This window comes from Ascaphus truei, chromosome 5 (genome assembly GCF_040206685.1).
Source record: "Ascaphus truei isolate aAscTru1 chromosome 5, aAscTru1.hap1, whole genome shotgun sequence".
NCBI classification, from domain to species: Eukaryota; Metazoa; Chordata; class Amphibia; order Anura; family Ascaphidae; genus Ascaphus; species Ascaphus truei.
This window is the reverse complement of record NC_134487.1, coordinates 24864732-24890455: the sequence shown is the minus strand read 5'-3', so window position 1 is coordinate 24890455 and position 25724 is coordinate 24864732. Positions and strand designations below refer to the sequence as shown.

The following is a 25724-nucleotide window of genomic DNA, read 5'->3' as shown; positions in this document are numbered from 1 at the left end:
TCATGTGGTTTGTGAAATGTCTGCGGTTTTAATCTTTTCCCTTTATTCAGAAAACATTGTTACCATAACTCATACATTTAAAACATGCTGGTTTCAATAACCTATACTTTTCTACACTTCTTTATTAAAAATTTACTACGTCTGGTGGGGTGAGAGAGAGTGAAAACCTTAACTGTTTCTACACTTACTAGCCCATCCCGGTTATACTTTAAAAACCTAACTTGCACAGTTTTATACTAACAGTACTTAAACATTTTCCCTACACTCCAATAAACTCAGCTTTATCCTGAGCTGGAATAACCCCCTGAACCCCTATACTGGATTCAGGGTGCCAGGGAGCCTTGTGCCTCAATTTACCTTTTCCTGGTTTATGCTGAAGCAGGACATCCTAGTGGTGAGTCGCAAGAACGTTTTCAGGGTGGGGTCTGACCAGAGCACTGGGCTTCTATGTATCCGAGAATCTCACTTGATCCCCAGATACATTTCTGGGGTAACTCATAACTTGAGAACCCAGATACATAGCCACAATCTGTAAAGACCTTCTCTGGCAAACCCACCCTGAAACTTACCTCCTAAAAATCTCGTGATCCCAGCACCTCTGGAAAAGGTAAAACACAAAAAAGGACAATTGTCGCATATTTTGCACACAGTCACAGTAATGCATACACAATGCCCAGGCCCAAGAGCTGACACTCTAGGACCCCAAAACACGGATCAGGGGTAACCAATTGGGCTTAACCTTTATTATTGAGCCTGGTTACCCCTTCACCGTCACACCCACCTCCCCGCATACTCTCACCTCCCCATACATTCCCACTTCCCTGCATATACCCACCTCCCCATACATTCCCACCTCATCCCCACCTCCCCATACATTCCAACCTCCCAGCATACCCTCACCTCCCCATACATTCCCACTTCCCCGCATATCCCCACCTCCCCATACATTCCCACCTCGCGCATACCCTCACCTCCCTGCATACCCGCATACCCTCACTTCCCCCCACCTCCATGCATACCTCCACCTCCCTGCATACCCCCACCTCCCCGCATATTCCTGTATCCCCACCTCCCCGCCTATTCCCATATCCCCACACATTCCCACCTCCCCGTGTATTCCTGTATCGCCACACATTCCCACCTCCCCACACATTCCCACCTCCCCACACATTCCCACCTCCCCATATATTCCCACCTCCCCACATATCCCCACCTCCAGCAGTTACATCGTATATGCCCAAACCTATCAAGCTCCAAGGACTAAGCTTGGCTGATGTTTGTGGGACAAAGTTATTAGGGAAACATAACATTGCACTGAAGTCCATAGGAACACGGTTACTCAGAATGAGTGAGGTTAGACTGCAGCATGTGATCAGCCTCGCCACAATAGTCTCTAACGTCACTATCACGTGACAACGCTCCGCCCCCTTGCACTGTAGAATGTACCGAATCTCAGTAGGTGGCGCTGTCCGGACATGGGATTATCGGCTTCCCATTGGCTGCGCGGGGAAACGTCACAGCGCGCCATGACAACTCCGGGCAGGGTTGGAGTTGGTACGTTGGACGGCGGCCATCTTGTGGTTGGTAACACGGCGGCGCTCCCTCCTTGCAGGTATGTGATGAAGTTTGTGTATACTCCTTTTTATTTGCCCGTCTACTGAGCTTGTTCTCATGCGCCTGCTCATTGCGAGGAAACGTGTCCTTTTCACCTGTGCTACACAACAGATCTCTGATTGCTTTTGAGGTATTACAGGCACAGGAAAAAGGGCATCAGTGTCCCATTGTTTGGGGATGGGACACATAGAGGATATTTGCCCCAAGCGCCAGAAAAGCGCATTTACATGGGGAAGAGGGTCTGTGCCACTTGTAAGCTACATATTGATGCAGATCAGTAGTCAGGGAGGATTAGAACAGTTTAGATGTATTTTTTTTTTAACCCCAAACAATAGGGAAAGATGATGGAAAGGGAGAGACTTAACATTGGCTATATGATCCCAGTTTATAATAGGACTGTCCAGTCACTCATCCCTAAATCCTTCTGATAATTCACTAATGGTGTATTCTTCAATAAGCCCCGAAAGGACCGAGCGCAATGGGATCAGCCAATGGGAATTCCCATTCAAGTCTGTGGGATCTCTCTCTCTGTCTGTCTCTCTCTCTCTGTCTCTCTCTCTGTCTCTGTCTCTCTCTCTATCTCTCTGAATAAGGCGCTCTTAAATCAATGCTTTAAGTGCTTAAACACAAAGTGCTTTGTGAATATAATAAAAGTGCTCAGATAAGGTGAATAAAAGTGTAAACTTTATATGTATATTAATCTGTTTCATTGTTGAGGGCTTGAAAATTTACTTGTCAAACAAAGGGAAAAAAAGCATACTTGTGGCCAGAGATATGACATTGTAAACCCTTCCCAAGCACCCGTTTATCATGGTCCATGGAAATGTTTAAAAACTTATTTAGAAATACTTATCTGTGTTTTTTTTAAAGAAAAAGATGTCCTTCCGCTCCATTTAACCTAGGACCAAAGTTTACTGATAGAATTGACATCCAGGTGATTGATGCCTTTATTTAGTTACTTTGTAAACATGACATATAGAGGATGGTACGGTGTTATCCCAAAGAATAGACAGATGAAAGGTAGAAGTAATACCTTTTAGTAGATAACTAGTGGTTAAAAAGAGTGCAAGCTATCAGGAGCACAAATCTGTGTACACTTTTAACCACTGGTTGGCTATTAAAAGGGATCAGTTCTTTCTACCTTACTTTTATTCGTTGACATTAGGCTGCGTCCCCGCTAGCGTTAAGTGGGTGGCGGTTACTTACATATATAGCTATATGTAAGTCCTCGCTCACGCTGTGCGCGCTCGTGCACAGGCACACGTGCTCACCGGTGCTTAAGTAAACAAAAAACCTATACTTTCCCGCGTGCTCAACTACCCGCAATGCGCCCCCCCACGCATACCTGCAGGACACCCGGCGCTCATGCTTGGAGCGCCCTCCAAGCATGAGCGCGCTCAGCGCCAGCGGGGGACTCGGCCTTAGAAACTGAGACTTGGGAGCGGTTTAACTTTTTTCAGGCTTGTGCCTTTTTGTCTAGAGATGGGCACATTTTTCACCAATATTCACCTATCTTGGTTCGAGTGTATGCAATACTACCGGCCACCAGGACAGAGAGTCCCCTCAAACCAACCTTCAAACAACATGTGGAGAGACATCTGTGCTCAAAAAGCAGCACACCCGAGATACCTGGAAGGGAAGCTAATAGGAGTAATTTAAATATACTTTGCATATCCTATTAGCATATATCACAGCACAGATGTCTCTCCATGTGTTGTTTAAGGGGACATATATATAGCCCTTGGAATTCTAACTGAGAAGCCTGTGCCCCTCTGTCCCATGCCTGGGCAAATAGAATGTATAAGCTTTTGTCTGCAAATCAAAGTTTGACACATTTGCCCATCTCTACTTTTCTCATGTTTGTTCAACAAGAGTTTGCCCCAAGAAAACATATCCTCCCTCCCCTTATCTTTTATTGGCTCTCTGATAGTAGTTCAGTGATAGTAGATAGTGGGATCTCTGATGAGGACAGTAGATCAGTGCTGAAGGAAAGCTTGTGACATTCTGCCCTTCAGATTTCTGATCTCATTATTTTTAGATAAATATTGATATGTTGACGTTGTAACGTCTTGAAGTCCAAATCCAGGGACTGGATCCAGTCTGGGTGTCCTCCACATGATTATTAACAGAGAAGTGGTCATCCAAGAGAAAAAATTCGAGAACCTCTTTTATTAAGTAGTATTGGTAAAAATAATTGTAATGTAACGATAAACACAAATTGGAGGTAGAGTTATGGGTTGGGTGAAGACAAATATTTAATTCTTACTTTCTATTTTAGGAGTGGCCAACTCCAGTCCTCAAGGGCCCCCAACAGGTCAGGTTTTGAAGATAGCCCTGCATCACACAGGTGGCTCAGTCGTTAACTGAGCCTCTGATTGAGCCACCTGTTCTGAAGCAGGGCAATCCTGAAATCCTGACCTGTTGGGGGCCCTTGAGGACTGGAGTTGGCTACTCCAGTTTTATTTTATTTATTTGATTTTAAGGGACAATGGTGTTTTTATTTGCGACCTCAAAAAATACACTGTCATTTACTAGTACAATTCAACTAATTTGCCCAAGCTGCGTACTGCTGCGGCCGAGTTTATTCGAGCATTTGCCCGTTCTCGGCCGCAGCAGTAGCCTGGCGCGCGCCGGAGGGTGACGGGCGCGCGCCGAAGCAGCGGAAGAGCGCCCTCCGATCGGGGCGCTCTCCCTCCCGCTGCCGGGTCCGCCGGGTCCCCCGGAACCCCCTGCCGCCGTCCCCCACATCGCGGGACACCAGGGCTCCCTCGGGGAGCCCTGGACGCGCGTGCAGGGGGCGCACGCTCCCGATGACGCGTGACCGCGCGTCGGTGACGCGCAGCACGCCGAGGGGCGGCCACTAGCAAGCCGGGAAATCTCCCGGCTTGCGGATCTGGCCGCAGTGCAATAAACTGTGTCGCCAGTGTATTTTTATTGAAGACCTAAGGACTGTAAAGCTCTGCTGCATGTGTACAAATGAACTCTGCTCTTTTTCCCCCAGATTGGATTTCTCTAAACCGATGAATACCTAAAGCTTTTTGCAAAAGGCACAAACGGGAAATTGAAATTAGAAGGAAGGACATATTGGGGTAAGTGTTTCATTGTGTGTGTGTGAGTAGGTTTACTGGCTATGCACTTTAACCCTGACTGTGCCGACAAAGCTGTGTAGTACAGCAGGCATAAGGTTATAGTCGTCCATGGACAAGAAGCAAAAAGTGACACACTCACTTTGCATGTCATTACCCAGAATCCCTTGCTGCAATGGAAGCGCTGTATGCTAGGAGATAATGGGGAAAGGCAGGTTTGCAGACCTGTCTGAGACATGTGAATGTGCTCACAAGTTGTATTTGCTGTACATTGTACGGTGGAGGGTTTTTGTCCTTTTCTACTCGCCATAACTTATTTTGTGTCTGGTCAGTATTCATGAAGAAGGGAGCAATTGTTTTTGAAACCACATTTCCCTTTATGTGGTTGTACAAAATCTACTGCTATATTGCTCATCATATTTGATGGATTCCTTGAGCACGGAAAAGGCACATGTGGGGATTTGGCAGCTTAACCCTTTGGTTGCCAGAGGGGCCTGCAGAGCATTGCAAAGTGTCCGTACCATTTGGGATGTAAACGAACCCTAAGGATCTGAAATGTTAACAAGTTAGGTATAGTTCACAAGACACACACAAATCTGTTTATACAGCAAGTGCAAATGTCCCCAAACTTCGCTTAACTAAGATTACCAAAGAAAATTTGAGTAAATACAATGTGAATATATATATATATATACTAGCTGATATACCCGGCGTTGCCCGGAGGCCGTGAGGGGGGGTGTGAAAGGCAGGGGGGGGGCGTGAAAGGCAGGGGGGGGGCGTGAAAGGCAGGGGAGGGGCGTGAAAGGCAGGGGGGGGCGTGAAAGGCGGGGGGGGGGGGGGCGTGAAAGGCGGGGGGGGGGCGTGAAAGGCGGGGGGGGGGCGTGAAAGGCGGGGGGGGGGGCGTGAAAGGCGGGGGGGGGCCTGAAAGGCAGGGGGGGGCGTGAAAGGCGGGGGGGGGCGTGAAAGGCGGGGGGGGGCGTGAAAGGCGGGGGGGGGCGTGAAAGGCGGGGGGGGCGTGAAAGGCAGGGGGGGCAACACACACACACACAGTGTGACACACACACACAGTGTGACACACACACAGTGTCACACACACACACACAGACACACACACACACACACACACACACAGTGTCACACACACACACTGTCACACAGACACACAGTGACACACACACGTCACCTAGAGCGACACACACGCGACACCTACCTGTAGTTCAGGCCGCCGCCATCTTCTCACTCGGCGCCGCGAGGGAAGTACTTCCGGCCGCCGCCATCTTGACTCGGCGCCGCCGCCATCTTAGGCGCATCGCGAGGGAGGAAGGGGGTCCGCTGCCTGTTCCCCCGCCGGGGATGGAGATGAGGCGCCGCGAGATCCGCTGCCTGTTCCCCCGCCGGGGATGGAGATGAGGGGAGCGCCGGGAGAGGTGAGCGGAGGGGGTGTAATGTGCGCGCGTGTGCACAGGGACATCTCAGTCGGCGCCGCCGCCATCTTAGGCGCATCGCGAGGGAGGAAGGGGGTCCGCTGCGCGGGGATGGAGATGAGGCGCCGCGAGGTCCGCTGCCTGTTCCCCAGCCGGGGATGGAGATGAGGGGAGCGGGAGCGCCGGGAGAGGTGAGCGGAGGGGGTGTGTGTGTGTACACAGGGGTGAGAGTGTGTGTGTGTGTGTGTACACAGGCCTGACAGTGTGTGTGTGTACACAGGGCTGAGAGTGTGTGTGTGTGTGTGTGTGTGTGTGTACAGGTTGTTGTTTCACAGGGCTGACTGTGAATGTGTGTGTACACAGGGGTGACAGTGTGTGTGTGTACAGGGTTGAGTGTGACACTGAGTGTGTGAGTGTGAGGGGGTGACTGTGTACCAAGGAGTCCTCAGAGGTTCTGGGCGTGTGGTGTGACTGCAAGTGTGTGAGAGTGAAGGAGGTGATGTCACAGTGGGGCGTACCTCTTGGCCAATGAGTCACGGACCAATCAGATTCACCGCAGATAGCACTAACCTCACTAACCATTCGATTTTATATATTAAGATATATATATTGAATACGGTATTATTTATTAAAACACCAACTAGTGTTCCAGCACTCACTGACTATAAGAAAAAATATCAAACAGGGAATATGCCAAAATAGAACATTTTAATACAAGCACAAGATAATACACTTGGAGTAATGTCACAGAAGCAGGTAATACGGAAATGGACCCTAAATATAAGTGGTGTGGGGGAAAAACACAGGGGAAGGGAGAGACAAGCACAATGGGAGAGAAGGTGGGGGGGGGGGGAGGGTGTAATTAGGGGCAACGTTTCGGGGTGAAGACCCATTCGTCAGGCCCGTTCACTCAGGTCCAAATGGACCACAAGGTACTTCCAGCAGCCCCATACAGCAGGAGTGAGAGCGAGAGAGAGACTTGGTTTTTGCTATACATTCTAAGGATTTGACGGTTTGACTTTCTCCTTTTTGCATTTGTCCTCTTGCTGGTTCTGGAATATATCTATTGAGATTAAGCTTTGTTCTAATGATTTTCTCATTATTTGTGTGTTCTGCTCAGCTGGTTGGGGACACAGGGTTTAGGGAAGTACTTTGTCCATTTGATCCTGAGGGAACGGGCCTGAGGAAGTTTATCTATAACTACTTGTGCTAACCGTGTGGTACTGTATTTGTTTTTAAGCTGCAGAATTAAAATGCCAGTGTCTTGTGCGGCTTTTGGCTGCAAATCAAGATATACTGTGGAGGCCAGGGAGAAAGGAATAACGTTTCACAGGTAATATTGATCTGCTGCTTCATTTCAGCTCTGCCATGTGTTTCCCATAGGGTTCTTATATGTTTGATACAGTTTGTGTATATTGCGCTGCTTGTGATTTATTTAGCTTCCCTAATTGATAAATTAGGGAATCTTACAAATAGACGGCTCCCGGGGAGGGGGGGAGGAGGGGGGGAAATGTTCCCCATGTTCCCGAGCGCGGAGCTGTTTTTGTCCAGCATGCAAGAATTCTTAGCCTTTTGTGCTCGCCATGTCCGCGGGGGCCGGGGTTCCATCCAGCAGTCAATAGAAAGTTGCACCATCATCGGGAAGCGACTTTCTATACGCGACTCAGAGCCGTAGTTGTAGTTTTCTTGTGTAAAAAAAAAAGAACACAAAAAGCTACAATATGTAGTTTTTTTTTTTTTTTTGTCTGAAACCTGGGGGTTCTCCATAGTTTGGGGCACCCTCTCCCTACCACACACTGGTTTAGGTAATCGTACAAAATAAAGATAATTTTAGAGGAGGTTGCTGCCTTAATTCCCTATTTTGTGAAACGCGGTGTACGTTGTTGACGCTATAACATAAAAATATACATACATTTAACGCTGTTGGCAACCAAGTGATACTTGTAAAGTCCTTCTGTATCTCCTATTCACACATGAATTCGTATGGAAACTGTTAAATGTTAGGGGTTAGTCCCTCATTGGGTTAATAGCAGTGCTATTTACAATGGATAAAATAGAGGTGATTTGCACAATAAAGAAAAAAGCAAGTGAGTAGGAGTGTATTGAAATAATACTTTAACTTGTCAGTGCTTTTGGAGACTGTACAATCCTTTTAACTAGCTTTGTTCATGATAATACAGTTTGTCACTAGATACCTTAACAGTGTTTTGTTTTCGCTATTTGTCTATAAAGGCATTATGTTGCAGTGCAGCAGAATGAGTATCTGATGAGAATATATTAAAGTGTTTAGTGGCTTTGTGTCTAATCTCACAAGAGAAAATTCTGGTAAATGAAAATACCCAGACTCCATTTTAATAGGTAGCACTTATTGTATATGTATCCATTAATAACAAAGGGATCTTTTCAACGTAACCTTGCTTTTTCGAGAAAACTATGATGAATTGTATTAATGCAATAGTACCATAACACCTTGGTCATAACAGTCACAGATCACTGCTGAGTATCAGTGTCTGGTATGGTAAAAGATATGTTGTACCCCTGCTTCTTTGCCAGTTTGGACATTGCAATGGTTTGCAGCTGGTAGCACAGGGTTAGGCTAGGTCCCCAGTGGGCACGTCTGTGTGCACGCCGCACACAAGGTACAGCCTTCTACGGGCAGGACCCAGTCGGGGTGGGTGTGTGCGTGCGTGTTCGCACAAGTCGCAATGCGCGACCGCCTTGGCAAAAAGACAAGATTTTTGTCTCGGCGCGGCAGGCGAGCATTGGCGACATCACGGCGGTGGTTCAGCCAATGAGGGCGAACCAGCCGCGTGTCGTCATGGCCGCGACCCCGCCACGCCTCCCGTTGCCGGGAACGAACACCGCCAGGCACCCCGTCGTGCGCACTGGGGCCTTAGCCTTAGATCACATTTACAAAGCACTGCTCCTGTTGTTTTTAAATAGAGGTTCACAATTAAATGACAGATCATGAATCAATGTGTTTTTCATTGCTTCCCCCCCCCCCCAGATTTCCAAAGTCAAATCCTGTCTTATTGGATAAATGGAGACTTGCTATTAGAAGGGCGACCAGCACAGGGCAGCTGTGGATGCCTTCCCGTTACCAGCGCCTGTGCAGCCTGCACTTTGAAGAGAGCTGCTTTGACACCACTGGACAAACAAAGAGGTTGAGAGACGATGTAATTCCCAGTATCTTCAGTTTTCCATCTGAGCTGCAGGTAGTTACCTCTGTTATCTCGGCCCACTCCTAAAAGTGATACAGTAGGTGGTACTGCTGCCCGAAGTCAGGTGTAAGTTTGTCATTCTGCTCTGACTTTATGGAATGCTGTGATTCTGGGATCGGGGGAATATAATGTCCCCAGCGGCATCAAAGTTGTAGCAACTTGTCATTGTCGCAGCTGTGATGTCACATCCCATGCCGGTTGTTGGGGGGGGGGGGAGATAGAAAGGGGTGCTGTTGGGGGGGGCGGCGAGGAATAGAATGGGGTGCTGTTGGGGGGGGGGGGGCGAGGAATAGAATGGGGTGCTGTTGGGGGGGAGGGGCGAGGAATAGAATGGGGTGCTGTTGGGGGGGGGGGGCTTGAGGAATAGAATGGGGTGCTGTTGGGACCTACGGTGGATGAGCTAGTGAGAGCTTTTATTATTGGTAGCCCTTTCCCCAACCCGTTTTGCCTAAAATGAGATCATTAGAGGGATTTGCTAGTCACTGTCCCAGGGCAGTATTTTATATTCACCCTCAATGAAAGGTTATTGTAATATTTCAATCTGTTATGTAAATTGACAGTGATCATAAACCATTGCCTTTACAACCCTTGTTACTTTAATGTGAGTAAAAAACCAGTCTATATCATATCTTCAACGTTACATTGAAACCTTGTCTTTTTTTTTTATTGTGCAATTATATTTTTTAGAATAAAAATGATATGTGGATTTGTTTTTATTGTAAATATATTCTCTCTAAAAAGCAGCCAGGGATGATTTTTTTTTTTTATATTGATGGAGGATAAGATATTATTATTATTATTATTATTATTATTACTTATTTTAACAGTGCAAATGTCCGCGCAATACTGAGTTCCTGTCTGATAAGTAAATGAAACATATTACACTATATGATATTTATTTGTCATTGCTATGGTTGCACAATTGCAGGAGAGGCCAACTCCAGTCCTCAAGGGCCACCAACAGGTCAGGTTTTAAGGATATTCCTGCTTCAGCACAGGTGGCTTCGACTGAGCCACTGATTGCATCACCTGCGCTGAAGCAGGGATATCATTAAAACCTGACCTGTTGGTGGCCCTTGAGGACTGGAGTTGGCCTCTCCTGCTCTATTGCATTGCTGAGAGAAGAATCTTGGTAGAAGTCGGAGGAGGGCAGGAGGACAACTGTACCTGGTGTGGAGACCTTTATCTCTTGGTCTTTCTTACATCTAATATACCAATGCTAACTGTATAGCCTCATTTTGATAGCGGTTTGAGTTTTATTTAGTTTAATGTACTATATTTTTATCACATCACACTATTTGTATTTAATTATATCTCAATTGGTCAAATAATTTAGTAACAATTATTGAATAATTTTCATATTGTTATATATTGTACTGTCTCCAAATAGTATATTGAGCACTTTCAAGAATGAATCTTTTCATTTTATGTTTCGGCAAAACCTTTTACATTAAATTTTATTTATTTTCCCTCTCCCCAAGTTAGCAATGGCGCCTGCCAGTGTACGCTTAAAAATGGCTTCACCATCAGCCCCCAGCGAGCCCACGCCGGGGGAAGCAGTGAATGGAACGCCCAAAGTGGAGACAGCACCGGCTAATAAGGAGGCCAGCATCAGCAGCCAGGTGCAACTACAGGTACATGTTTGTATTTTACCCCAGCAGGGGGCATCAAGTGTTATACAAGACAGTATTTCTAACATGTAATTGTATGCTTCAAATGTGCTGTAGGGGGCTGCGACACATGAAAGGGTTAAACGTCGATATGCTATTTGAGACAGATGTGGTTAAATGATATATATAAATTCCGTGCTCTACTTAAAGACCCAATAAATGTAGAATATATTTACTAAAAAAGGTCACAGTGCTTTATCTTCTTTAAGGCTGGGATCCTCGGCTCTTCACGTTCCTACCAGGGGACCTCCAATAACATGCAAAGGCAAACAAGGAGACAAGCACCAACTTTAGGAAAATGTAAAAGATATATATTTGGGCCGCAAGCCCCCAATTCTCACTTGCATAATAAGTAATATGAGTGCAGCGTCGGGGGATATACGAGGCAAGAGTTCTTATAGTCACCGCTGTATGCCCAATACGTGAGGGATGTCCCGTTGGATGTGATGCCTGTGGAGCGCTGCAGCCACTGGCAACAGCAGGCCTCCCTGCGTCCGTGTATGCTTCCGGGTTCCTCACGCCAGCGTCTAGCGTCTAACGTCAAACATCATCAATGGCCACTTGCCAAAAGATACTCCGTATCTCCTCGTATGTCCTCCGATTTAAGGAAACGGCACCACCTAGCGAACCCTAGATAATCGTGAATAGAAAGTCGCTGCGTCATCTGATGACATTGCGACTTTCTATTGGCCATTGGAGCGAGCCCTGTGGACAAACCTGTTTAGAGATCGGGAACCGGGATGGGGTCTCCAGAGTCACAAGGACCATGGATCAGCTGCAATGGACCCACCCTCTTCCCCTTCCCCCCCGATTCAGGTCAGCATAAAAAAAATAGTCAATAATTACATATGCTCATTTACAAGAAAAAGAACAATCCGGATTGACAAATCATCAGCACCACGATTTTTGTTTTATTTAGGCCAGCTCTCTTGTTTTAGGATCACATTTATTTCATCCCTGACGTGGAAACATTGAAAAGGAAGCTGCGAGCGTCCGAAGATTCGAGAGTCCAGAAAGAGAAAGAACTGAGGAACGCCAAGGACCGAGAGAAGCGCCTGCGCCAGACCTGTCCTAGCATCTATCAAGAACTGGGCAAGAAAAACCTACTGACCCCCCACCTTCAGGAAATGCTGCAGTCCTACAGAGGTACAGTATGATTCACACATTCTGCACCTGTGCAAAAACAATGCCGCAATATCGTCTGAGTCGTTAAAGAGATATGTAGACCTGAAAGATCCTACTAAACGTCTACTCACATTTTGGTAGGATAAAAAAGGGCAAAATCCCAAACTGTGGCAAATCCAATTAGCGATTCAACTAATGGGTGTTGGTATCCTCGAAGAGAGAGATGCGCAGATGGTGTAGCATAGACACTTGATGTAAATAAGAACTATAAACCGCGTACTCGCATTTGGTACGACCTGTAAAACATATAAAAGGCAAAAGTTGACTGTGATCATAATCTCCCAGAGCGCAGACCCGCCGCTGTCTCGTCGCCTTTACAGATCTGTAGGGTCTCGAGCAGAACCAGCTAGAAATAAAGCTGGGCTCGGTGCCGGGGGAGAGCACGGGGTCTCGTACCCGCTCCGGCATCTCCTCATCTCAGCGGCGTCACGTTGTCATGGCAACGTGATGTTGCAGAGATGATGCTGGAGGAGAAGCTGGACGGGAATGTAAGAGGCACTTGCACAGGCCCCCACGTTTCCCCCCTGACAATCGGTATAACTGTTGTGGGGAAGAGCGCGGGGCCTCTGTAAGCGCGGGGCACGGTGCGATGGCACTGACATCACGCTGGCTCTTGCGTCTCATTTGAATGTCCCGTACTTCCGGATGTGCTTCCGGTCAGGACCATCTGGGAACCGATACGGTGTCCCCCTGAAGAGGAACCTAGGAAACCATTCCTGGTTTTGTCGGGTCTGAGGGGAACATTATCTTTGTTGCACTTGTAACACCCGCTCCTTGCAGCAGGGATAGGTTGTACATGGAGAAATAGGATAATAGTACAGTCTCTGGGAGATTGACAGGATTTATACCTGCTCAAAAGGGTGTAGTAGCTCAGCGGTTACCTTGTATATCTCAGGGTTGATGGTGAGTTCGTGCCAGCTAGTGTAAGGGAGAAGAGGGCGCCAGGAACTTTGTTACTTGTGTTTTATTTAGAACAATCAGCAGCACAATCCATGACAATCAGGACTGGGTTTTAACAGACAAGTACACAGCACAATCTCCTGCATTGAGAGTAAGTCTATCCCTGATCCCTACATAAATCTGGGGAATAGAACCTAGTGTAGATCCACCCCAGGTGCCTTTACCTGGGAATGGAAACAGATCAACCCACCCCAGGTCCTTACATAACCCTGGGAACGGACTGCTTCCTACAGCAATGTAGATGTCCATAGCACCTCTCTGGGGCCCTTAACATTAGGATACTGTTCCTGCTGGAGAACAATAAAAGGTGTTCTGCTGCTTTACCTGCCCCACAGGCTGGGACAGTCTGGAGACCTCCCCGATGGTAAATGGGGTCCGAAGGTCTGGGGATCTCTGGCGGTCTGGATACAAATTGGAGGAACCAAACTTTATAGCCCCAGGGCGTGGCCAATGCTCTGCCCCAGTATCCAGGCAGATTAGTTGTTGCAAACTGGTCACACAATAGTCCGGTGACCCTCTAGCAACTTCTAGAACAGCACAAGGCCAGACCATGTGCAACATTAAAGAAACATAATGGTAGCTAACTCGCATGTCGGAGCCTTGTGAGGAAGTAACCGCGGCACTGCCTGCAGCTACCAGGACTGACATGCAGAGCAAAGTGACATTTCTAGTAGGGTGCTACACACTAATAGCCATTTATACTGTATTCACTATTGCATGACTTGTTCACATTTTCACTGACCACCGTATTATTTTTTAACTACCTTTTCATATGTATTTGAGTATAAATAATTATTCACAGTTAATCTTGTTTGCACACTATTAGCACTTTAATAAGCATTCACTGGGTAACCTGGGGAGCACCTACTCAAACACACTTTAGATAAAATTGTGTACACGTGTTGCAGGTTGTGACGAACCAACATGAGTCCTCCTAGATCAGGGGTGGGCAGCTCTAGTCCTCAAGGGCCACTAATAGATCGGGTTTTCAGGCTATCCCTGCTTCAGCACAGGTGGCTCAGTCGAAGACCGCCACTACTTGAGCCACCTGTGCTGAAGCAAGTATATCCTGAAAACCCGACCAGTTGGTGGCCCTTGAGGACTGGAGTTGCCCACTCCCGTTATAGATGTTCTTTGTGCACAGGCTTAGGAGACCCCCACAAGTTCCTTCAGCACTACTTAAGTAACAATCCCCGAAGAACAGGGCATTACTGGCCAAAAATGCCCTGGTCGGAGGGGATTATTACTATTATAGGCTAAATGTAGGCTTTTTTTTTTTTTTTTAATTTTCATAAAAAATATACATTTTTGTAGTCGTATTGATTTTTATCAGCATGATTGTCTACATTCTTATGCTTTTACTGCAAGTTTATTAAAAAAAAATTGTACATATACACAGCCCCCTCTATACAGGCATACCCCGCATTAACGTACACAATGGGACCGGAGAATGTATGTAAAGTGAAAATGTACTTAAAGTGAAGCACTACCCTTTTCCCACTTATCGATGCATGTAATGTACTGCAATCCTCATATACGTGCATAACTGATGTAACTAACGCATGTGTAACAGGCTCTATAGTCTCCCCGCTTGCGCACAGCTTCGGTACAGGTAGGGAGCCAGTATTGCTTTTCAGGACGTGCTGACAGGCGCATGCGTGAGCTGCTGTTTGCCTATTGAGCGATATGTACTTACTCGCGAGTGTACTTAAAGTGAGTGTCCTTAAACCGGGGTATGCCTGTATACACACACACACACACACACACACACACACACACACACACACACACACACACACACACACACACACACTGCAGTCCCCCCTCTATACACACAAACACACACTCTGCAACCCCCCCTATATACACAAACACACTCTGCAGTACCCTCTACACACTGTGCTGCCCCCCTCCTCTACAACCACAAAACACACTGCAGACCTCCTCCACCCTCACAAAACACACTGCAGACACACACCAACAAAACAGACTGCTGCCCCCTGTACATCCATAAAACACACACCAGCAGCCCCCCCTACACCCCCTGCAGCCCCCATGTAAACCCACACACTGCAGGCAGACACACACAAAACATTCTGCACCCCTCCACCCACAAAACACACACTGCAGCCACCCCTCTGCACTTACAAAACACACACTGCAGAGATACACACAAATCAACAAAACAGGCTCTGCCACCTCTACATCCACAAAACACACACCAGCAGCCCACCTCTACACAAACTGCAGCCCCCTGAAAACCCACACACTGCAGACACACACACCAACAAAACACTCTGCACCCTCCTCCAATCACAAAAAACACACTGAAGACACACACACTACAGCTCCCTCTCTACACCAACAAAACACACAGCAGACACACACCAACAACACTCTGCTGCCCCCTCTACACCCACAAACACACACCAACAGAAGACACACACACTAATAAAACACTGCTGACCCCCTTTACACCCACAAAACACACTCAGCAGACACACAAACCTTTCCCTTCACTCTCCTGTGCGAGCTCTCTGCAGACAGGGTGGGGGAGGAGTCAGTGCCTTGCTGGTGTGCACTCTTTTGAATGAAACCTTAAAGCTGATTGACTGAAAAACTTGGCAAGCTGGCAAAAATTCCGGGTATATACTGATTGGTTAAAATTCAGGGCATTATCCAATCAGTATTTACCCGGAATTTTTGGCAGCTTGCCAAGTTTTCAGTCAATCAGCTTTAAGGTTTCATTCACAAAGAGTGACATTTGCACTTAGACAGGGGAGGTGATTGGACAGAAGGCACCAGCAAGGCACTGACTCCTCCCCCACCCTGTCTGCAGAGAGCTCCGCACAGGAGAGTGAGGGGAAAGGTTTGTGGGTGTAAAGGGGGTCAGCAGAGTGTTTTTATTAGTGTGTGTGTCTTCTGTTGGTGTGTGTTTGTGGGTATAGAGGGGGCAGCAGAGTCTTGTTGGTGTGTTTCTGCTGTGTGTGTTTTGTTGGTGTAGAGGGGGAGCTGGAGTGTGTGTGTGTGTCTTCAGTGTGTTTTTTGTGATTGGAGGAGGGTGCAGAGTGTTTTGTTGGTGTGTGTCTGCAGTGTGTGGGTTTACAGGGGGCTGCAGTGGGTGTAGAGGGGGGCTTCTGGTGTGTGTTTTGTGGATGTAGAGGTGGCAGAGCCTGTTTTGTTGATTTGTGTGTATCTCTGCAGTGTGTGTTTTGTAGGTTCAGAGGGGTGTGTGTTTTGTGGGTGGAGGAGGGGTGCAGAGTGTTTTGTGTGTGTGTGTGTGTCTGTGTCTGCTGTGTGTGGGTTTACATGGGGGCTGCTGGTGTGTGTTTTATGGATGTAGAGGGGGCAGCAGTCTGTTTTGTTGGTGTGTGTGTGTCTGCAGTGTGTTTTGTGGGTGTAGAAGGGGGCTGCTGTGTTTTGTGAGTGTAGGGTAGAGGAGGTCTGCGGTGTGTTTTGTGGGTGTAGAGGAGGGGGGCTGCATAGTGTATAGATGGTACTGCAGAGTGTGTGTGTATATAGGGGGGGGTTGCAGAGTGTGTGTTTGTGTGTATAGAGGGGGGACTGGTGTGTGTGTGTGTATAGAGGGGGCTGTGTATATGTACAATTTTTTTTTAATAAACTTGCAGTAAAAGCATAAGAATGTAGACAATCATGCTGATAAAAATCAATATGACTACAAAATTATATTTATGAAAACTTAAACAAAAAGTACATTTAGCCTATAACAGTAATAATCCCCTCAGAACAGGGCATTGTGGGCCAGTAATGCCCTGTTCTTCGGGGATCATTACTTAAATAACGCATCAGCATTACCGCAATGTATTGCATTCATGGGGGCAAAAATGTCTGCTACATCTGTATATCTCTAAAGAGCTGGTTGGTGATTTAACCCTTGTACTACCGCAATGCTGTGGCACTAGAGTGCAGTGACTATTGCAGAACTGAACCACGTGATCGCTTAAAATGTATTATATATCGTCATTTCAAATATTATGAAAAACGGCACTTTAAAAACACCTTGGTCCACTGGTAATAAATAACTATTGAGTAATTAATAACCTCAATGAAAGTCACATTATGCCATGAACGTGTCGCCTGTACAGGAAGCACTGCAATGGTGTTTTGTCACAGGGTTACATTAGATTCCTGACTGAACTAATGGGGACCCGAGCCCAAAAACCCAAACACAAGTCACCACTAAAATATAACAATAATCCAATAATTATCATTCAAACCAGAGCCGTGTCACTCTAAAAATATCAAATACTGCAATAATAAGGCAACAAAATAACAACTCAACATGAGAAATAAGTTACGGAGTCCCAGTTTATAGCAGCAGTTCCCTTTTAGGAAATTGTATCTATAAAACGTTGTTATTTTGGTATTTCTATAAGAGGGCAAAAAAGTTGAGTTTTATACAAAACAATAATAATAATAAAAAAAACCCACTTTGATGCCAAAGACCTGAGGTACCGTTTAGTATAGGAAGACCTGTTCATTATTCCTCCCCACTTCTGTCAATGAACGTTCTGAACCAGGCCTGGGAAACTCCAGTTTTCTAGGGCCACCAACACGTCAGGATATTCCTGCTTCAGCACAGGTGGCTCAGGGCAGCTCCTGTCCTCAGGGGCCACCAACAGGTCAGGTTTCAAGGCTATCCCTGCTTCAGCACAGGTGGCTCAGTCTTCGATCCTTGAACCCTGACCTGTTGCTTACCCCTCGTCTAAAGGCAGCTTCCCCCTATACAGATAACATGCCATTTGGTGAAGCTTATTGAAGCTTTGTAAGCACATTCATCTAATCTATTTTTCTTTAAATCTGAAATCCTGTAATTTAGTATTAATTGGAATTATTTCACCTGTTTTTGATATGTTAAATAATTGTATTTTATTAGATATTCCTTTGGAACTGTTCATGAAACCTGAATGTGAGTACAGTGTCCAGCAGCGCCTGTTTGCATTGACTTTGCAGCTGTACAATCCAGGAGCGTATAAATACCTGAGGAATACAATTAAGCTGCCATTACCGAGTGCACGAAAGCTCCGTCAGTAAGTACTCTGCAATGTTCTACCATTGTCATTTCGCTGCTGTTGGATGCTGTAATATTTATTTTTTTGCTACTGATTTTCTTCCCATCAATAAAAAGGCACCTGAGTCTTCTGTTAGGAGTGCTACGCTGGCCCTAAGTGTTTCATTTTGTATCATTGTAACCAGTGTTCGACAAACCTATACATTTGCACGCCCCGGGCGAGTGGATTTAACATCGTGGCGAGCTCCTATTGCCCCAAGTAGCACACGTGTGGTACTAGGTGGCGAGTAGATTTTTTTGTTCGGCGAGTAGATTTTTTGGTGATTTGTCGACCACTGATTGTAACTATCAAGAAGAGTAGGATTTACTTTAATACTGTAAGTGCCTTTGGCTTGAGGTCTCTGGTTTCAGTTCTCAATACTCTTCAATGCTGTCTGTGCAAAATATTATATTTGCAAAAACTATTCAGACCCTACTATGTACTGGCATGACGTCCCCAAACTCCTTCTCCACTGAGATACCATGCACGGTGTCAGTGACGGAGCTCGTCAGCCGTGGGTCCCAGTGCAAGTTTTAGCTCAGCTAATTTTTGCCGACAAGGTTAGCGCAGCTCCATGAAAAACGGAAACTGCCAGATATTCTGTTTGTCAATTATTTTGTTAATCCGATTTATTTTCTCTCAAAACTATTCCGTGATATAGACACACAGAAATTCTGAAAATGTTTTTTTTTTGTAATGTATATATTTTTTATAGGATAACAATTCCTACCAGTGTGATATTTCTTAGGAATATTGCATATACAAAACATTTTGTGACAATTCCATGGTTTTAAATGGCTCCGTGTTAATTTTATGGGGTGTATCTGCCATGTATTGCTGTTTTATAGCCACAGTCTACGCTTTCCTTGCCCCTTTTTCAGGAGATGTTTTTATTTTTAAAGTTTGATGCTTCATTCAGGAGATAAGAGCAATTCAAATATTAAGTGTCGGGGAGGTCAAAATGGATGTCTCCCCCAGAGCCCAGTGCAGTCTGAGGTTACCATCGTACCCTCCGACGCTAGAGATTAGGGAAACCATGATTTTTAGCAAACACAAAAAAAGTAGGCAATGCTCATGGGGTAATATGAGTTAGTCATGTAGACTTCTGGGGGAAGTTTTTTCCTTTAAAAAATAAACTCTGTCTTTTTGTTTTTGTGTAAATACTGTAGGTGGCTAAAGACATATTGTGATAAGCCTGGACTCAATTATTTAGTTCTGGAAGCATTATTAAAGAAAAAGAAAGAGAATCCACCATTGTATACCCGTGCATGTCTTGTGGTTGACACAATGTCCATCCAGCAGCACATCACTTTTGATTCCCAGCAGAATGAGTTGGTTGGGTTTGTGAACTTGGGGAAGGGCGCCGATGCCAGTGGAAGCCAAGAGGTGGCCAGTGAAGCTCTAGTTTTGATGCTCGTGGGAATAGCTGGTCACTGGAAAGCTCCCATTGCCTATTTTTTCATCAAATCGCTAACACCAGAAGCACAAAAACAACTTGTGTTGCATGCACTGCACGAACTCAGTGATAACGGCTTTGAGATAGTCGCCGTCTCGATGGAAAGACATCAGCGAAATGAAGAAATGTGCACTCTTCTTGGCTGTCAGTTTACCGACCCCACGGAGCTGCAGACATACTTCTCTTTGCCTGACAGTGAGCACAAACACTACGTTATATTCGATGTGAGCAATGAGCAGCAGATGATCCGTGACATGTTGAAGGACTCCGGGACCATACAGAGCCCTGATGGCACAATCATGTGGCAATACATTGACAACCTGATGAGCCTGCGTAAAACTGCGGCGATGCACACTGGCAGCAATCAACTTTCTTCCCACGTGGCAGCATTTTCTCAGCTGCCGAAGATCACATTGGTGGTGAACACACTAAGTAACACTGTTGCACAAGCTCTGGCGATGCTGCAGGAATTAAAATGTGAGCCGTTTGCCGGTTGTACAGCCACTGTGTGTTTTATTCAGGTATGTAATTTGACACAGCCCTTTTTTTAATAACCCTTTATTAGAAAGTTATTCAAGGAAATGGGGGATAAAAATCATCTGAAAATAGGGGAGGGTGTGATGTACACAGTAAAATAACCACAACCGTATAATATGGTGATAATATACAGGATTAAAAAAAATGCTGCCACCCTATTTTGAGCAAACTCAAAATAAGACAAAGTATTAGGGCAATGGTGCTCAACTCCAGTCCTCAAGACCCACCCAATAGGTCAGGTTTTAAGGATATCCCAACTTCAGCACTCTGAGCCACCTGTGCTGAAGCTGGGATATCCTTAACAACTGACCTGTTGGGGGTGTTGAGGACTGGAGTTGAGCACCCCGGTATTAGAGAAGAGAGATTTGTCTCATAACTAACACAATGTTTGTGTGTTTCTGGAAAATGGCCCCAAGAGGAGTTTTGGTAATGAGAACGTGCAGAATTTGAATAATAAAAGTAGTTGTTGGAAAAGCATCTGCAGATTTCCAAAACTGGGCTATTGTATATCTGGCGACCGCCAGGTTGGCTCGTAAAGCTACTTTCTAAATTTGAAAGACTGTAAAGTTCTTTATTTCAATTAAATCGAAGACCTTACTCCCAAAAAGTTTTGATGATGGGTCAAAGCCACCATACAGATGAAGCGTATGTTATTACCCCTATGAACATACAAAATAACACGTTATTTCCGTAACCATTGTTTTTTTTTAAGCAATACTGTACAATAATGCGCGAGCAGTAATGCTGCGCATTGCGGTAATAGCTGCAATGACGTCTGCTGCATGTGTGTACATAGCATGGATACATGGCCTTTTTTGGTGGTGAGATATTATTTGAAGACCTAAATGAAACAATATACATTTTATATACATTTTTTTAAATTATGTTTTTGTCCTGCAATGGATTGGTTTTTACTTACAACTGTTACTACCATTCACGTAACAGTCTAAAGAGCCACGACCAGACATTAAAAATAGATCCTGCCAAATTCTGTATAGCAAATAGTTGTCTCAGAGACAAATTCTAATGATATTCACATTTTAAAGATACCTTGTCACTTGGGAACAAAGTGATGTCACTATTCGTTCCATCAGTAAAAATAGGCAATTGATGCCTAAGGCCTTAATTATACCAAAAACTGCAGAGCTGCAGAGCGATCCGGTGACGTCGCCGTGCTACATGTGAACATGCCAAGGAGATTTGTAGCGCTACTGCAGGGAGCCATGGCCAGATTGGTTGATGTACTGCGATTGGCCGTGCAAGTCACGTGATGCGGCCGTCGTGTGTGAATGAAAAACGCTTTGCAGTTCAGCGCTTACGTCGCGCTTGGTATGTGTACTCGTATTGGTTTGTTTTATTTTGTTTTTCAGGCGTGCGATTTTTTTGGTATAATCATGGACTTCTCTGAGATATTCTGGGGGGCGCGCCTGTTACAGAGGCCCCGCACTTCCCCCGAAGGCATTTTAAATCAATGCTGGGGATCGCGCGAGGCCTCTGTAAACGTATAAAAAAATATTTTAAAAAAAACTTTGAATTTTTTTTTTTTAACCATTTTACATACAATATGCATGTTAATCATATCACTGTTAGTTCACTGGGGTCTTAAATAGGATAGTACAGTACTTTTTTTTTTTTTTTAATCTTTTATATACATTTCTGCACTGTTTAGACTAATTTAATGCACAGAAGGTGCCCATGTACCCAGTCTGGAGAAATGATGGCATTCTCTTTCATTTATTTTCATTTATGCCGTTTATCAGAGCAAAGTCCTCCTCACTGGTAATACAATTTAACGTTGACCACGGGGTGAAGAAATATTTTCAAGGTAAAAACATCTCCATCGAATTAGGATTAAGCTAGTAAAGCCAATATTTCACTGAGGTACAGTGATATGAAATGGACAAGTAAATGAATACAATATCTTCAATGTAGGAATTGTTTGAACAACTAATCTTGTGACCTGTTGATTTGAATTTCTTGTTTGTGTGGCTCAACTGTATATTTGTTGCCTTTTTCAGATTATTGATCGATTATCTGACATTTTAACTAGTAAGAGCACACGAGTAAAGGGCGACAAGGGCCCCGTTAATCGCACCAACCTACAGCACAAGCTTGATGTCCTGCAGGAGACCAAAGAATACTTGTTAACTCTGACAACATCTGACAACGCCTGTCTCTACAAGTGTCCAAGGTAACAAACCACATAACCACTGGTGATTATCAACCAAGGTGTCCCAACCTTTGAACAAGTGTATGATGGAAATATATAGAATTAAAAAAAAAAAAAAATCAGGGACATAACGTTTTAATGTGAAATACAAAAGCAAATCCTCAAATAATAGACAACTATGTTCTAACATGAAGCTTGACGTGATTGGCTTAGTTTCAGAAATCTTCTAGGAATGACGCCGTGTTGAGTTCAACTATTCCACATAAACATGTCACAAAAAGGATCGGCGAAGGGAAAAGTTTTTATTAAATATTTCCAGCCAACAAGTGCTAAACCAAAAAATTCCTTTATCTGATGTTACTGGGGCAGTGCAAAACTGGGGCAAAAGAATGGCACCACATTTATCAAAGGAAACATTACCATTGCTTTCAATGGAATTCTTTTTCTTTGATCAATATGACTGTTTTTTGTACTGGTTTTGCTCTACGTGTCTAGCCGGGAGACTAGTAAATGAACCATAATATGTATAAGGTATCCCATCAGTAGGGAATAGATATTGTATATAAATCATATTTACATTACTATATCTGTAAATGCATACATGAGTATTATATAACCTTTATATTTAATTTATTTTCAGCGCACAATGCATACTCGGTTTGCTGGTAAATATCACATCCTTCATGGCACTCTTACCAACCTTGCTGCTTGATCAGGAGTACGTTCTGACACACAGATTCAGCCCAGACCACCTTAAGATCTTTTTGAATGGCATCCAAAAAGCAGGTAAAGTTCCATTTTATCTCAATAAGCACTAACCATCGTATGTGCCTTTTTCAATTCCATATTTTCCCTTTCGACTATAAGGCATGTCATTTGTATTCGGCCGTTTTAACTATTCCCCGTTATAATTTGAACTCTTGTTTTTATACCAATTTTAGAAAACTGGTAAACCTATTTAAAACCTGGACAATTCAGTCGAATCTACAATATAAAATAATGGCAATTCAGCTTTAAAGGAAATCTTAAGTTGTTCCTACTCTTAATGTCTATAATGAATGTATTTTGATTTTTTTCTCGTGCTCTCAATCAGATAATTAAGTGGCGAGATCTTAACTTTAAAAAAAAAATTGTGCCATCACACATTAGAATTGACTAGATCTATTAACTATGCAATCATTTTACCTGTGATAAAACCCTCCCCTCAAATAAAGACTCACGGTAACCAACGTGTTTCTCCAGTATGATATCAAGTGATGGTTGTAATTGTTTGAGGTGCATTTACAGTATAACGTATCTGTGGCATTATATCTCTGCAGAATAAAGCAGCTCTTAATCTGTTTATCCTAGATGGATCGGATAATAAACCTACAGCAATGAATTTAAAACGTGCAATTAGACGGCTGTTGTCACAGTGTGGCGTGTGGAACCTGTACAATCCACAGCAGAATGAAATCAGCTTTGATCATATAACTGAAGACGACAGAGTTCCCTGCAGTTTTCGGCAGCACCTCGCCTCTCCTTTCCAGCAGAACAGTATAATGCTGCCAGACCATTACTATTCATCGCGTGTCCTGAACTTCATGCTTCAGAATTCGGAAGTGTACATTACAGGCTGGGTTGTGCGGAAAGCTTTTAGCCAGCTCGCCTGTGACAAGTGCAGGTGGGCTCTAGTGACGGGGGATACACCACAAGATTTTAGAAATGCTTATCACTTGTTGCAATCTAAGGATGGTGGAGATTTTGTGCCATCAACTGGAACCATCAAAACCGTTTTAACGGCTGAGAAAGAACTTCATCACATGCTAAATTATCAGACATTTAAGCACAGCACATTCCCCCTCGTGTTGGAGCATCGTGTTCTTTCACTTCTAGGGTCAGCAGATATTTTTGATCTGAAAGAACACATTACACTAACAGAATTGGGCATTGAAAACCATCACTTTCAACTTCTGCGCTTAATAACATCTCTTTACTGTGCATTACGTCAAGCGTATGTTGTCAAAGTAACACAGAGAATCCAATACCAAGCACATGTGACAAAAATACTAACTAAACCCATCCATGTTTTTAATGAAAACATTTAATGTCGGGCAGAATGTTGATTCATATTATGTACAGAGAGAGCCAAAGGCAGATCAATATAACTAGTGATCATAAATGTACCATGTATATATTTTTTTGATTAAAAAAAAAAAGCACTTTATAAGAGGATATACATGTATTAAAATCAATTACTGCAACTATCTGATTTTGTTATTGTTTGTATAAAACATTCAAACAACAAGTTTGAAATGGCACAAAGGGTTGTTGTGCTTCACTGACACTTTATCAAGTGCCTTTCACACACAAAAAAGGCCATTACAAAATATAACTAGAGTAGGTCATGATCCGAGTTGGATGGCCAGTGTCTTTCTAAAGGCTTACAGATTTAATTTAGGAAATGCTACACAAATGCGTTAAACATAACTGGCATTGTTCACAAATATCATAATGGTTAAAGTATGCTTTCTAGTTGCATTTTTTTTATACTAGGGTTTAGCCCAACCCTGCCCTCCAAAATAATGACGGGATGACTTCTTCCCCCACACACTTTTTTTTTAATACCTTATATCATCAATTTTTTTCCACCCCTCTCCTCCAGCATTCTTGCGTTCTTCACGGTAACTGACACTTTCTTTGTCTGCTCTAAGTATAAACTTTATAGCTATATGACTTTCCATATCTAGCTCAGTGATATTAAAGGGTCAGCCGTGGCGGCTCCCCAGCAGAAGTATGTAAAGTTACTTACCTGCCAGTCCAGGTGATCCTTTGGAGTGTGACTGTCCTCCTGCAGTGTCACAGTTACATAATGTCATAGCAATAAGGCGTCATGCACCATCCCCGTCCCCCTTTTTTGGGGGTTGGTCTGGAGACTGTCTAGCTCACTGCTCCATCGGTGGAAGTTGGATCCTAGTGCCGACAGGAGGGAGCGCAAGGCCCAAGGCAACCACCTTGCCCTAAGGCCACAGATGAGCTGTATCTCACGGAAAGGCGAACAAAACTTAAAAAAGAAAATATATATATTGCCATGGTGACGCGTCGCCAGAAGCCGCTGAAGACCAGGTAAGGGATAATATACAAAGGCCTCACACGCTCCCCCGGCATTTAATTTAAATGTTGTGGGGAGTACGGGGCCTCTAAGCACTGCACCCTCCCCCCACACAAAATTGTGCACGCATCTCTGGTGTAAGGCATCGGTGGAACTACCTTAGTGTTGTCACCGCTCCCCTTCACAATGTATAGTGGACAGCAGATACTGTAGCAATGAGCCAGAGCTTCTCCCCCAT

The 25724-nt window shown here is 44.6% G+C and overlaps 1 protein-coding gene across 5 annotated transcripts; it reads left to right on the top strand.

The window, feature by feature from the left end:
* Positions 1-1476: 1476 nt before the first annotated feature.
* THAP9 (THAP domain containing 9) lies at positions 1477-24634 on the top strand. Of its 5 annotated transcripts, none has more exons than XM_075599495.1 (11): positions 1477-1612; positions 4616-4703; positions 7371-7457; positions 9132-9339; positions 10827-10979; positions 11954-12161; positions 18058-18211; positions 19402-20209; positions 22244-22416; positions 23036-23181; positions 23746-24634. In XM_075599495.1, exons 3-11 carry the CDS (start codon positions 7378-7380, stop codon positions 24480-24482), a joined length of 2667 nt encoding a protein of 888 aa, XP_075455610.1. In that variant the 5' UTR covers positions 1477-1612; positions 4616-4703; positions 7371-7377; the 3' UTR covers positions 24483-24634. The 5 variants fall into 5 exon arrangements, with proteins under 5 accessions (XP_075455610.1, XP_075455608.1, XP_075455611.1 ...); XM_075599493.1 differs by having other exon boundaries at positions 1478-1612; positions 7365-7457; XM_075599494.1 differs by lacking the exon at positions 1477-1612 and adding an exon at positions 1644-1744 and having other exon boundaries at positions 7365-7457.
* Positions 24635-25724: the final 1090 nt, after the last annotated feature.

Coding starts and splice junctions, on each gene's coding strand:
- THAP9 (XM_075599495.1), top strand. CDS start 7,378: ATGCCAGTGTCTTGTGCGGCTTTTGGCTGCAAATCAAGATATACTGTG. Junction 9,340..10,826: donor GTTTTCCATCTGAGCTGCAG/GTAGTTACCTCT, acceptor CCTCTCCCCAAG/TTAGCAATGGCGCCTGCCAG. Junction 10,980..11,953: donor GCAGCCAGGTGCAACTACAG/GTACATGTTTGT, acceptor CTCTTGTTTTAG/GATCACATTTATTTCATCCC.